The sequence below is a fragment of the Necator americanus genome, chromosome II, assembly GCF_031761385.1.
Source record: "Necator americanus strain Aroian chromosome II, whole genome shotgun sequence".
NCBI lineage: Eukaryota > Metazoa > Nematoda > Chromadorea > Rhabditida > Ancylostomatidae > Necator > Necator americanus.
In genome coordinates, this window is record NC_087372.1 from 35,692,038 (window position 1) to 35,706,438 (window position 14,401).

Sequence of the window (14,401 nt, forward strand, 5' to 3'; positions counted from 1 at the left end):
ACAGGTCAAGTAAAAATATAGTTTTTTATATAATGTTTGTTTATTTATTTGTTATTATTGATGCATTCTATTATTATTGTTGTGTTACTTACTATTTATTTGTTTATTCATTTATTAGACATGTATTTACTCCATGATGCAAGGACACGACTCAGACATGAAAGAATTAAATCGATTTGATGACAGCAAGAATAAAAACCCTTACGGGACCAAAAAATCACCTATTCAACTATTTATTTCATATGTAAAAGCAAAATAGAAGCAACAGAGAACCACAAATCAATTATTGATCGATTCTTGGATATAGCATTAACAACCCATAATCTATAATTCACGGCAAAATCACAGAGCATTGAGGTAAAGCATTAGTTATACATATATGTAGACATTAGACTAAATTGAATACTGTTCGAACGATGATGATTAGGCTAAGCGCAATGCTTGTTAAGGCTTGTTTATTGATCGTTATCGATCGGGCGGTGAGCGTATTTCGTGACACGACTACGTGATTGAGAAAAACCGTGTTAGATAGGCGGCAGAGGCGGTGAGGTAAGAGGAATGAAGCATTTTGATGCCGTTGGCATGTGAAGGAATGAATACAGTAGCTAGTTGCCGAAATAACGATGCGTTATTCAGAGATTCCGTCTGACTTTAAAGGACATCAAGGTCGTTGTAGGACCCTTATCGATTACAAAAGTAGTAAGAATAATGTTGTGGTGTAGAAGTATGCAGCCATTGAATCCAATTCAGTACTGGACTTCCTTGGACATCCATTCAAATACATATGACAAGGCAGCCGTCGTTCTGAAGAGAAGAATTGGATTAACTACCACTTCCATGCACAAGAATACTGTACTATCGATCAATTATCGATCATATCGCTCACCATTCTTGTCCTCATCTTCCGCCGAACCGTCCCCTCCGGCTGAACCGTCAATAGAGAACCAATCGCTTTCCATTGCTACCTTATTATCCATGTAGGCACGAAGTTTTACTTTATAGTCAATATTTGCTCGAAGAATACCATTACAGTACTGGAAATATTGGATTTTTTTTACTGTGGAATACTGTAATGATCTGAAACGATGCTAAAAATGATCTGAAAATGCTCTGTACCGGTTCATCAAGACTACGACGTTTACAGTCATCACTACCAATAGTGAATGTAGCGTTTCGGGAATTTTTCACGAACGGATTCCAATCGGATGTGGATGCCCTGCAGGTATACACTGTTGACAAATGAAACGAAAGAAAGTATTGATTTTTACATAGTTTTTGAAGCTACTGAGATACTGTACAAGTCAAGATACTGAAGCAAGCAATAAAACACGCAGAAATTGTATTGCACTGTAATTGTAACTGTATTGTAAATTAAAGTAAATAATAGTAAATAAGTAAATAAATAATTAAGTAAATTGTATTGTAATTTTCTGTACGTACAAACCCGATCGTTTCTTGCTTATTCGATTTATTTTGGAATTTACTAGACGTTCAGTTTTTTTTTTTCGGTGGAAAATACAGTAATATCTCGTTAGAAACAATTTAATGAATTATTCTTATATTCTGAAATCCTATACATTTTCAGAAAAAAAAAACTTTGTTAACATATTTTCTCTATTATTTCTAACTGATGCATGAAATAACAAAGTCGAGTAGCAGTAATTCAGTCGAAGCTGGTGATGACGTACAAATCCTGAGTGATATTGATTGAAGTTTTGACCTACCGTATGGCCGCCACACCCGCAACATGTGTTCCCTTTCCCTTAATGGATGAAAAGTGATTGAACTTGAAAACCAACTTTTACTTTGGAACAGCTATTTTTATTTTTACATCTTATTTTATTTATTTTTGTTCTTATTTTTTTAAAACATTTATTTTAGGAGTCATAACATAAAAATATTAACAAGATCTTGTTTAACAACACGAAACCGCATAAATAAAGCGGATTTCCCGAAATTCACATCCGAAAAAGTGAAAATTTCTCACGTGGATTACTGGATGCTTCCGATGTAAACAGGAAGGAGATCGTGTCCGTTTCAAATTCTTTGAAAGCAGTCGAAAAAAAAATAAAAAGTGGCGACGACAGCCTTCACAGCGTTTGACAGTGGGGATCTCCATCAGCTGCTGTGCAGGGATTGATCAGATCAAAGAACTCAAACGGGGTGGGGCCCGAGCGGCCGCATACCACGTGACACTTACGACCGTGAAAAATCAATCAATAATCGATCAAATCAAGAGAAACGACTTTATGAAGCATTTTCTAATGGCCTTATTTACTCTGTGTCTCTAACATTTGCGTGGTATTTCTTATCGTTCAAGTTTTACGATCACGATCAGGTAACCAACAGGTTCGTAGCGCCTAACATTCGCGGCCCTAAGGATCTGATCCGGGACGTGACCTACTGGGCTGGCTAGACCCGGATTTTCATATCCGAACTGAAATATGGACATACTACAGGATTTGAAGCCTCGATAGTAAAATTCCGGTGGTGGACAACAACAAAAATTGGCTCCAGGTGACCTTGTTGAAAAAAAAAAAAAAAAAAAAAACCTGAGCTTCGTACAAATTACTACAACACTGATTTGAGTTTCACCTTGTAATAAAGCAAGCAATTCAGTCCAAATCAATATTTTTTGCTTTTCTGGGGAAATTTGGAGAGCTCTTCACAGTTTCAAATAGTTTTTCCATCCCGTCTCACTCGTTTTCCTCGAATTTTCTCTGATTTTCAGGGCTAAAAGCTATGTATCTAGCAAATATTTGGTGGCATACCTATATGATCCCCATGTGTCCTCATCGCTCACTTCAAACCACGACTTCAGCTCGTAATTGTCGTCGTTCAGCTGAAATTCTCTAGTTGTTCATATTGTTTGAAGAAAAAATAAATAACTTCAACCATTCGAAGACAGCACGGGTCACCAGTGAGCAGCACACTTTTTGACGGTTATTTACCATTATTTCCAATTTTTTGAAAGATTTTTTGTGTTTGGCGGATATATTACTGTTATTAGTATTAATATTATTACTGTTATTACTATTACTATTATTATTTTTTATTATTATTGTTATTATTATTATTATTACTATTTCCTTGATCAAATTAGCTTGTAAAAGTCGATTGGCGTAAGATACCCAAAAAAAAATGCGCTGTCGTCAAGGGGTTTAAAAAATTGAACAAAGGCTGGATATGAAGAGAGAAAGTTAAAATTCTGGAGTAAAAAGTGTGGCTAAAGTTGTAAATTTAGAAAATAATATAGCAGAATTTCCAGTGAAGAAAAAAAAAAAAACAAAAAACCCCTTAATCTGTTATGTTTGTCGTGCTCACCTCGGTATCATCCGATACTATCACAGCGATATTGCTGATTGCACCATTCAACGGCGAAAACACCTGAATTTACGAAATTTTGCACACAACCGACACTAACGTGCAATGCGAGCTTGCTTCAACATTATTCTTCTCCTCACCGCTTACCTGATGGTCATTTTCGAATGTTACGGAGAGCTCACGACTGCCGAGTCGAGTTACGGACGGTGTCAAATGTCCTGGAAACGATTCCGGTTTACTGTAGCCACGCGCCACACGCTGTCCCCTTCCTATTTTCCTTTCGAGACCATCACCAAAAAAAAACGCTGCTCACCTTTTGGCACATACACAGTGATCATCTCACTTTCACTTTCCGCTGCCGCCTTTCCCGTTCCCATAATCACCGTGATCGTGAAAGTGTAGTAAACATCCGCTTCAAGACCGACAAAGCGGTGGCGACTTGCGTCCTTTAATTCCACGGATACTGTAGGCACGTGGTCGGCATTGTAGCTGAATCAAATCGTTTAATCGATAAATTTTAGTGTACAAATAGCTAGCTACACCACCTTAAGCGAAACCGACAATCACTATCCGCGAAATTCTCCACGTCCCAGTACAGTATCACATATTCACGTCCCACTACGGGAAATAACTCGTTCACTTTTAATGGGTCTAAAATCGATAGTTATTGATTTTCTAGGAGTTTTTCTGAATAATTTCTCAAGACTAACAAGTTGTGATAGATTCTTTCACAGCACGACTTCGTTTTCCTTTGAATACAGTATAAAGAGAGAATTCGTATGTTTTTCCAGGGATCAGTTTGGTGAATGTCAACGATTTTCTGAAAGAAAGAAACTTATCAAGAAATGTAGGAAAAAAAACAGCGAAAACTGGTCTTTACTAGAAAATTCCTGTTTCATCATTTTTAACGAATGGAAAATGTAGTGCTTGTAAATTATTCGAATAACTTCTCGAGATTGAATTACATTCTGGAGCTTGGTGGCAAGCGGTGTTTGTGTTTGTTTGTCTGTTTGTCTGTTCGTTTGTCTGTCTGTTTGTCTGTCTGTCTGTCTGTCTGTCTGTCTGTCTGTCTGTCTGTCTGTCTGTCTGTCTGTCTGTCTGCGTGCCTGTTTTCGCAGTTTTCGCACCTGTAATTATTATGAAATTTTCACAAGTCCTACTTACTCCTGATTAATATCGATCCGCTTTGTGATATTCTTATTGTTCCCAGTGAATATCAGCTCGTAGTGATCAAATCGACCTTGTTCCAGATCTGATTCGCCAAAATTGATATTGATTGCCGTTGAAGTGATTTTTCCAGGATATAGTGTAGAAGAAATGAGAGGTGCTGTAAAGAAACTAACCTATTTATTTATTTAATATTAATATTAAATTAATTATTACTATTAGTTATTGCTCTTAATTTAGTTTCATTTCAATCAAAATCGATCAATGAATCGATCTATTGCACAGTCAGAGGAAAAATCGCAGCACATACGAGTGATTCTTTCGATCTCTGATGGTTTTGATTTGAGTCCCAATTCGATTGATTCGTTTCTTACGGCAATACGGTACGTTTGAGCGGGTTCGAGTTTATCCAATAGTACTGGACCCGCTTCATTTACATCCACCTCCTTTAGCTGTGCCTTCAACGATCAATAAATCAATAGCTGAACACAGAACACCAAATTCTTAGTAACTAATACGACCTAGAGGGGAATTTGAGCAACAGTTTCCAAAAACACTTCAATTTTTCCGTAGAGAGAAAGGCATTGTAATGTACGGTCCAATGGGAAGAGACGCAGGGAGAGAAACAAAAAAAAAACAAAAAACATAAATAAAGAAAATGAAGTGAATAACGAACCTTGCCGATACCGTACTCGACGACGACCTTATAAAGATCGAAATTATGATAAACAGGCCAGAACCAATCCACTAATATCCGTGATACGTAAAACTCGTCCGTTTCAGACGAAAGCACTCGGACACTTTGCACTGGTTGGGGACCTTAAAGAAAAACTCGTTACTCGAATCGATTGGTGAACGGATCAATAAGGATACACACGAACTTGTCATGTAGCCAGTCCTATGGGCCCACCAGGTTTTTGATAGAGAACCACCTAACATGCAGAAAACTCGAATGTCAAGAGTATGGTTGGCGAAAAACTGTAATAATGCACAGTTAAGTGTTTCAAAAAAAGTATTTTAAAAAACCCAACAAAAACCAGAAAAAAGTCAAAAATTCCGAAAGCAATGATAGATGGAAATAGTCCACCAATCACGTACCGAAAAGACCACGCCCACCGTCTCAAGTGCTTCATTGGTCAGTAACTAATTTTTATGTCCACTGCTGGCATTTAAGACTTTAAATAGTTTTTGGATAGTTACGATACGTTTCGAAAAAAAAATGTAAAAATACTTTTATCACTGTGAACTCGTCCACAGTAGCGACCGAGTAGGATTTCGGACGAGTTAATGAGAGAATCGTGTAGTTGACTAGGAACGCATCACACAGTGAACCGTCTGGCACCGACCAATCCAGTCTGAAAGAGTTCAAATTTTTTAGATTTGTCATTAGGAAATCAATAATAAATTTGAGGAACTCTTTGCCACAAAGTTTTTCTGAGTGGTTTTTGTCGCAGATTTCTATGTTTGCACATTACGGAGGAAATAAACGTCGGTATTTTTTTTTCTAGTGCTCTTTCAAGGAAAAATGCAACTGTAGAACTTTGCAAACAACTACCGTATCATATTTTCCTCTGGACTCATGGTGATCGAATCTGGATCACCGAACTCCGCAGTCATCTGTTCAACGGGTAATGGCTGATTTTCCTGAAAAATACTTAATATACGTTATATCCTTATATTTTTCAATATATATATATATATGTATTATATCTTATATTACTTTTATATATTGTATACTCTACCCAAAAATAACAAAAATATTACGATAATAAGACATGAGAACCTTGTCCAGCAACAAAAATTTCGCAAAAGAAATTTCAACTATTTTCTGTGAGGAAAAAAGAGAATTTTTTACTATCTATGTGCCCTCGCTATGCTCTTCAAAAGTTTGCAATCGTTGAAGTTTTCCAGAAATTTCACAGCGATAAAAAATGACCCGTGATTTATTTACCTCACTTCCGTTGTCGCCTGTGTCAATAACTTGTTCTTTGGGTTTTTTGACGGCGGTACGCATTGATAGTATCTGGAAAAAAATTATACGTGCCTTTGTTATCCAGGAAATGACGTAAAAGACATTGAAATTCCGATTTTTTGTCGAAAATTCGGAGGAAAAACTTTTATATGGTCGAATCATTTACACTCACCTCGTTTTCATCGATGTTTTCAACTTCGGGCGTTTTTGTCGACGAAGTAGCCAAAACAAATCTGAAAAAAGCGACTAAAAAAAGAGTTCCGACTTTTTCACTGATGAGAAATCTAAAGAAAACAACTGCAGAAAAAAATCGGAATTTTCTGGACATGACACATAAAATAAGAATATATTTCTTCCCTCAAGGTACAGTTAGCGCTTATTATGATCATTATTATTGTCTAATTATTACTACAATCGTATTCGGCTAAAAATATTTATTTCTCCACTTTTTAAATTTCCTTCTTTATTATTTACTAGTATTTATTTACTGCAATTTGTCCTACAGTATAGATAATACTAATTTCCACATAAAACCTGTACGTTGTCGTTGTCGTGACAGTTGCCGTGGGCGTGGTTACTGTAGTTGTGGTTGTGGTTGTAGTTGGGATGGTTGTTGTGGTTTTAATGCTCTCCGCGGTGCTCTTCATCGCTTTCATTTGGACAACTGTACTTGTGGGCGTGGCTTGCACTCGTGTACTGTTCTCCACTGTACTGGTAACCGTCGTTGGAGATGTAGTCAGCGCTTAAAAATACAGAAGTATTCAACTGGTACTCTGCACGTCTGCGCTCTAGCCATCTTTCTCGAAAACCGTGAAAATGGAGTTTGTATTTACGTTCGGTTTCATTCTTTGTGTCGACCGCTTCCGAAGAATAGTCGTAATCGGTGGATACGGTCGTTGTGGCTAGATCGAATCCAGGCGGCAAGGTTCGAACGGTAAACACCTCGCCAGAGTAGGAATAATCGTATTCAGCTAAAAATATTTATTTCTCCACTTTTTTTAAAAATTTCTTTCTTTATCACTTATTATTGTTATTTATTTACTATTCATTTGTTATTATTATTTATTATTCATCATTTCCAGAGTAGGAATAAATTATTCATCATTTCCAGAGTAGGAATAATCGTATTCGGCTAAAAAAATATTTATTTCTCCATTTTTTCAAATTCACTACTTTATTGTTTAGTACTATTTATTTAACATTCATTTGTTATTGTTATTATTCATTATTCATCATTTATTGTTTATTTATTCACTATTTATTTCTTTATTTTTTTGAAACCGATTATTTTAAGTGTAGGAAGATGTTTCAGACAGGTCTTGCGCAAAAATTGTTTTTTTTTAAGAACGGGCTCAAGAGTTTTGGTAACACAGTATCAGTACATAATGGACGAGATTTCGTGCTGAACGTTTCACAAAATAAGATCAACCTTTTTCCGACTTTGATTACAATACAGTGACCAGGCGATATGGTTTTTTCGATGCACAAATACAGTAAACTGCGAGAAAAAAATTAAAAAAAAACTTTATGGCTAAAAGACAAGAGTTGATCAGGGAAATGTTACAGCGATAAATCATATAACTCGATGAATGATGTTCTCGGAAATTTATTCATATAAAATTTATTTTCAATTTTAATTAATTTATTTTTCCTCGAAATCAGCTGAATTTATCTAGGGTACCTGGAAGAAAAAGTTACGGTGAGATAGAAACGTTTGGACGATTAGCGAACAAGTAGGCGTGACAATAGTTCGTTGCTGATTGGTCAGAACTAAATCTATGCTGAAAGTCTGATTTACACTGTGCTTACAAACTTTGAAAATTCAATTGAGCACGGGAATACGGCGATCGGTGCCAGAAGAAGCTAAAAGAGTTTTTTTTCTGTCCCGTTTTTTTTGTTCCTTTTAACAGAGAAAAATCCAGAATATTCTGTCTTTGTTAGTGCATCCGAGCAGCCTTTTTTTTTTCTCATTCGTGCTCTATTCTCGAATTGCAACCGAAATGTTTGATGTTTGCGTTGGAATGCGGAGGAACCGCCCGAAAATCGCTATTGTTTCGATCGCGAGCAGCGATGAACGCTGCGATCAGCCGCATTAGTTGCTCTTTCTCGGACCGGCGCGCTTTTTACTTCTCGTTTCAAGATTCGCAGAACACATCTACAAGAATAAAAAAGAAAAAAAACAAGAAAGAACAAGAAGAGATAAAATAAAAGAAGTTTCTTTCCGTTCTTTTTTTTTGAAGCCATTCGCTACTTGAAGAGTGAAAATTCCTCAGCAGCGAGAAGAAAACAATAAAATAATTAAATTTACCTATTGTAAACAAGTTATACAGCAAAAACTCTCGTTTCAACCACTTAATCAATAATCATATTTATTATTCACATTTTTATTCAGAAATTTTTGCTATATATTTAGGAGAAAACTGTTCTCAAAGGCTTTTCTATACCAAGATAAGGAATGAACGGAAAATTTAAGAATTTAGAAAGTGTTCACATGTGTTATTAAATTTGTTTTTGTTTGTAAAGGAAAATAAAAGCAGAAATTCAAAACTATTTGAACATGTTTGACACTTGCTCAACCCATTTCTAATTCTTTCGCTGATGAGGAAAAGTTTCGCTCTTCTCCGGAGAAAAAACTCGAAATTTTCAACAATAATAATTCTAGTTGAATTGAGAATTCGTATGGAAACTTTAATTCATTAAATACATTGTAGCTGAGGAAGTTTAACTGAAGAAGGAGGAGCAGGCCATGAAATTGAGGATGAAATATACACGGTAAAAAAAAAACAAAAAAAAAGTTACAAAAGACGATGTGACTCTGAAATCAAAGCACTTACGTGTTCCTTCCGTTCGAAAACTAGTTTCGATCATTTCCAAAGATGGAATTCCATTGTAGATGGTTCTGATCTTAACAAATTTTACATTATTTGAAAATTTCGAGGGAATATGCAACGGAAATTACACCCAAAACTACTTATTTTTTAAATTTAATATTAGCTAGTTTTACTACTTTAATTTGTTTAATTTATTTTAAATTTAACTTTTTTCCTCTAATTTCACTGTGGTTACTGAAGCTTTTTAAAAAAAAGCAGATGTCCGAAATTCTCGTCGGGACCGCTAGAGTCGAGAAATAGTTCTCGTTCTAGGATTAATAGATGTACATATACATTTCACTAGGGTGAAAAGTTATGAGAGGACTGTTTATGGCAGATATTATTTCTCATTTTCTATCTTTTTTTTCAGTCATTCTTTTCATCGCAGCGATTCAGATGAATTTTTCAAACGATGTTCCATTTTACATGATGATCCGTGTAATAATCGGTTAAGCATTTAGTAGGAGTATCCCCTGAGTGGGTTTCATTTGATTCACTCACCTTTATCCGAAAAAACGTTCCGGAATCCAAACCTCGCAATTTCACCAACGATGCTTTCGTTTCAATTATGTTCCCGTATTCTGGTTGGTCTTCCGGATAATATTCTGGATAAAAATTCCTTCACGAGGACATTTTTTGAAAAAAAAAATTCTTAGAAGAGAAAAGGACAAGAGAACTGAATCTTTATTCAGAGTTCGTTAGTAGCGAACTTATTCTGAAGTGTTTATTTAATTATTTATTGTTATATTTATTATTTCTTTACTTTATTTAATTATTAGCTATTTATTTAACTTTTTTTTGAAAAATTAGCTAATTTGATTGGAGCAGCGGCTAATTTTTGCACCAAATAAGTGTCTAGAAAGTGCAACTGCATGTCCTCTTAGAAGTACTGTAGGTTTTTTTTACTGTATCTACAAGTTTAACCTGGTTATTTACAGAGCATAGGTCAGAAATATTCAAAAACTAAAAATATTAATAATTAAATATTGAAAAACGTAAGCATTTTTTTATTTTGTTCTAATTCAACCCTTTTTTCTTTTGAAAAAACCATGTAAAGAAGACAATTTACCGATATGAAAAGTTATGTTAGCCTCCTTTGGTGGAAAATATGAAATAATCGCCTCATGCTCCTTAGTTTCTATTGAATCCAGAATTGGTGGATCAGGACCTGAAAAGAATCCAAGTTTTTTTTTCTTTTTCTTTTATTTTCGAATTTTCTTTTTTTTGTATTCCTGAATTCTTCGGGTTCTTTCTCTTTTTTTTCTACTCCTGAACATCGTTGCACTTTATTCTTTCATCTGTTTTCTTCCTTTTTTCCTTTGTCTCCCAATGGAACCGGATTCGATGAAAAAGCGATTGTTTGACCAGTGCCTGTGCCATATGACACAATGTCAATGTTCTACGAACAAGACAATCCACCAACGAACGATCTGCGAACCAACTTAATCTTTTCAGCAAATACTACTGACCACCGTCAGTGTTTCATGGAAAGCACACACACACACACACACACATGCGCCGTTGGGATTTCGATGCGCTGCGTAGTGCGCAGGAACGGGTTAGGAAAGCTCCTCTCACATTTTTTTTGCATTTCTACTAAGTTACATATGTCTGTCGTCGTCGTCTCGATCCTACTGTGTTCATTATCATTTTTTGGGGATTTTCCCTACCGGCATCTTCTCCTAACCGGCATTTTGCTTGGGGGATTTTCCTAACCGGCATCAAAGCGCGAGTTGTTATGCGTCCTTTATGTGTCGAACACAGGCGATATTAATATAGTTCGATTTGTAAAATATCTTAAAAATTAACGTAAAAAAACGTTAACCAGAGCTAAAACCTTATTAAGGAGCTAAATCAAAAAAAAAGACTAAAACTAAGAACTAAAAATTAAGCATATCAACTCCGAACAACAAATTTTCCCACGCCAATCAATATGTAGGAAAGCTCATAGAAGCTAAAATCTTATCTCGTTCTATGAATCTGTTATATGATTATTATCTATGAACACCTATTTTCCTACGATTTGAACTAGTTGTATCTCGCAAATCACGAATTATAGGAGGAAATTTCTCCGCGCTAGGACCAACCTATTTTAGGTAATTTTAGTGGGTGGAGGGTGCTGCAGTTTTCCGCGCAGATTAACAGAGTCAAAAGAGGAATCAACCGAATTATGGTGCTATTTTCAAACAATTGTATACTTTTTCAGGAAAAAAAAACATAAAAAACTTACTACTATAAAGGGTTCTTTCCATAACTGCTTTCCTTGTCCCGTCTGGCATTATTGCGGATAAATATATCGTATATTCACAAGCTGGTATAGTGTCTTTGATTTGAACATGTGTAGCAAAGCTGAAACGATCAATATATTGATTACTGAGTCGATCGATTTTCCAGGAAAAATTTAACGAGATTCTGTGTGGAAAAAATCCACACAGAATCTCATTAAATCACGAAAAAAAACCACCACCATAAATATATAATATAATAAATAAATAAATAAAAACAATAATATAACAATAAATAAATACAAATATATAATCACTACTATAATATATAATATTAAATAAATGTAACCCCTAAGTACATGATTTACGGAGGTTACATTTATTTTCTAGAAAAATTATATACCTAAAATAAAATGCTAGAATCGACTATTTTTCTGTGTAAAGTAGAAATTTCGAAAAAAAAGTTTTCTTAACACCTGAGAAAAACTTGTCCTCTACCTACCTTCCAAGTGTGGATCCCGCTGGTGGGCTACCAACGGCCGGTGCGTAATCGAGTACATAGGCAAGCGAATCCGGTACGATGTTTGTTGACCAATCAACAAGTATAGAGGAGGAGTAAACCAGCTGAGAAAAACACAATCAAACAGAATTCGGCATCGATTTTCGTATAGAAAGCTTTATTCTAAAATTTTCCAAAAATTTAAGTCGCTGAAAAATTTTATCGCGTACTAAAGATTTGTCCGCCACCAATAAATATAAATTTGTCCAGCACAATGAAATGTACATAGATTTTCAGAGAAAAAAAAAATTAAACACAGTAAAAAAACATAGGAGGGAAGTGAAAGCGACAATTAATCAAAATTAAACTCATAAAGATCATATTTTTCTGTTTTTACTACTTCTGATTAAATACGTTTCAAGGCAAATCGATCAGTCAAACATAGTTGTACCATAGGCACGGTGTTGGACCTTTTAAACCTCTTTTTTTGTTTTTTTAAAGAAAGTTTCATCGAAATAACTCCTTTAAAACCCCAAGTCTATAAATATAGGAAAGAAAAAAGATATTACCTGAAAGCTAGCTGCCAAAACTATAATTAAATCCCTCCTCATTCATTCAATCGTGGCTTCATGAAAAAAAAAACCTCTAGCAGTGCGAAAACTGAAAAAAAATGTTCTAAATATGGTCTAATTTTATAACTAGAATAGTTACGGTAACAAAAAAATGACGGAACAATAAAATGTCAAAGTTACAATAGCACGAAATCATTTTAACAGCAACGAAAAAAGAAAAGAAATCCAAAGAGATGCATCATGAATGTTTGAACTTGAGGCAGAGCAAAGATTCAAGGATTACTTGTGGAAAATTCTTACAATCGCAGAAGCTCATAGAAAAAAACATTTTCTCATCTTCCCTTCTTTTATTTTGTTTGTTTATTTTACTGCTTTTTCAACGCAACTCCTACTCTAAGAAAATAAACAAATAAACACGTTTGCAGTATATATTACTCTGGAATCAATAATTATTCCAGTAATAAGTAGCCATAAACATAGACGGATTTGTTAAAATCTTACCCAGAATGCTTAGTGATTGCTCAAAACGAGGCCTTGAAAAAAAAACTGCACTAAATTGGGAAATTTTCATTGGATTTAAAATTTTAGCTCAACTAAATAAAATTAAAATTAATTGATTCAACTTTGAAAATTTGCACTTTCTACTGTATAGCACCACAAAAATTGCATCTGATTCTATAATAACCTACATTGACAAAATTTTATCTAAAAATTTGAAAAAAAACCCTTCATATCGTAAGTATGATTACTAAACCCATTTAAACTCAATGGATAAGTTTTGAGGAGTCGCCACAGAATTTAGTCCTTCTGTCTCCCAAAGGAATTTATATATACATATATTTTATTCAAAATTTGTAATAAATTTTATATTCACTATTTCTATTCATTTTTATATCCGAACATAATATTTTATTTGCCGTCGGATCGATGAGAACAAAGGAACGATTGATCTCCAAAGGTCAAACTCCGATCTAAGAACATCCTGAACTTACTAACCCATCGGAATCTATTTATTATATTTTCCTAACGCAGGAATAGCTCGTTGAAAAAACTTTTTGTACATAGTTACCGTATCCGCATTACGATAAATATTACAGTACGATAGAGATTTCACTGTGTTTGTGGAAAAATAGACAGGAGCAGCGTCATGGCCTGAAGGTTTTAAAGAGGTGACCGCAATTTTCTCAAAATCATCAGTAAGGATCAAATGAGGAAAATGAATGCACCCATTTGATGATCTGAGATTATTTTCAAAAAAAAAAAGAGAAAGAAACAATGCAGAGACACGGGCGCAAAAAATGAGAACATTCCAAATGCATCGAAGATCACCCAGAAACCAATCGAGATCACTGGACAACACTTGATCTACTGTCAACAGATCAATCAATATTGGAGGTGCATGGAGTGTCGCCATGTTTGTATCGTTTGTGGTCTCAACGCGCCGCCGATGGAGGTGTGAGTATCGAGTATCAGCAGCAGCAGCAGCAGCAGCATCACGATGAAGTGCTCGATGGTCACGCCTCTGCTTTCGGCGGACGACGGATGACAGGCGGAACTTCGGCGGCGGTGGCGACTGTGGTTAGCGAGCCGGCGAGCACCCGTCGAACCCCCTCCCCGGCCATGGACCGGAACCCGTGTGTGTGTGTGGCCGGTATATGGTCGACGGTCCGGTAGCCGTCAGGCGGCGGCCAACGACGGCTGAATGCCTGGTGATTAGCGCTGAACCGCTGAACGCGCACCACCAACAGTCGACGGCGAGCATTCCTCGGCGA

At 35.6% G+C, this 14,401-nt stretch overlaps 1 protein-coding gene across 2 annotated transcripts; it reads right to left on the minus strand.

The window, feature by feature from the left end:
• Nucleotides 1–688: 688 nt before the first annotated feature.
• On the minus strand, nt 689–12,668 carry RB195_020497 (uncharacterized protein; the record flags this gene model as incomplete). Of its 2 annotated transcripts, none has more annotated exons than XM_064188818.1 (25): nt 689–804; nt 887–1,034; nt 1,117–1,216; nt 2,772–2,842; nt 3,325–3,387; nt 3,472–3,542; nt 3,638–3,813; nt 3,870–3,975; nt 4,035–4,144; nt 4,489–4,651; nt 4,802–4,949; nt 5,168–5,310; nt 5,373–5,469; nt 5,723–5,846; nt 6,047–6,135; nt 6,443–6,514; nt 6,636–6,696; nt 7,004–7,205; nt 7,297–7,434; nt 9,298–9,367; nt 9,835–9,938; nt 10,403–10,501; nt 11,564–11,682; nt 12,061–12,182; nt 12,627–12,668. In XM_064188818.1, 25 exons carry the CDS (start codon nt 12,666–12,668, stop codon nt 689–691), a joined length of 2,754 nt encoding a protein of 917 aa, XP_064044698.1. The 2 variants fall into 2 exon arrangements, with proteins under 2 accessions (XP_064044698.1, XP_064044699.1); XM_064188817.1 differs by having other exon boundaries at nt 6,998–7,205.
• Nucleotides 12,669–14,401: the final 1,733 nt, after the last annotated feature.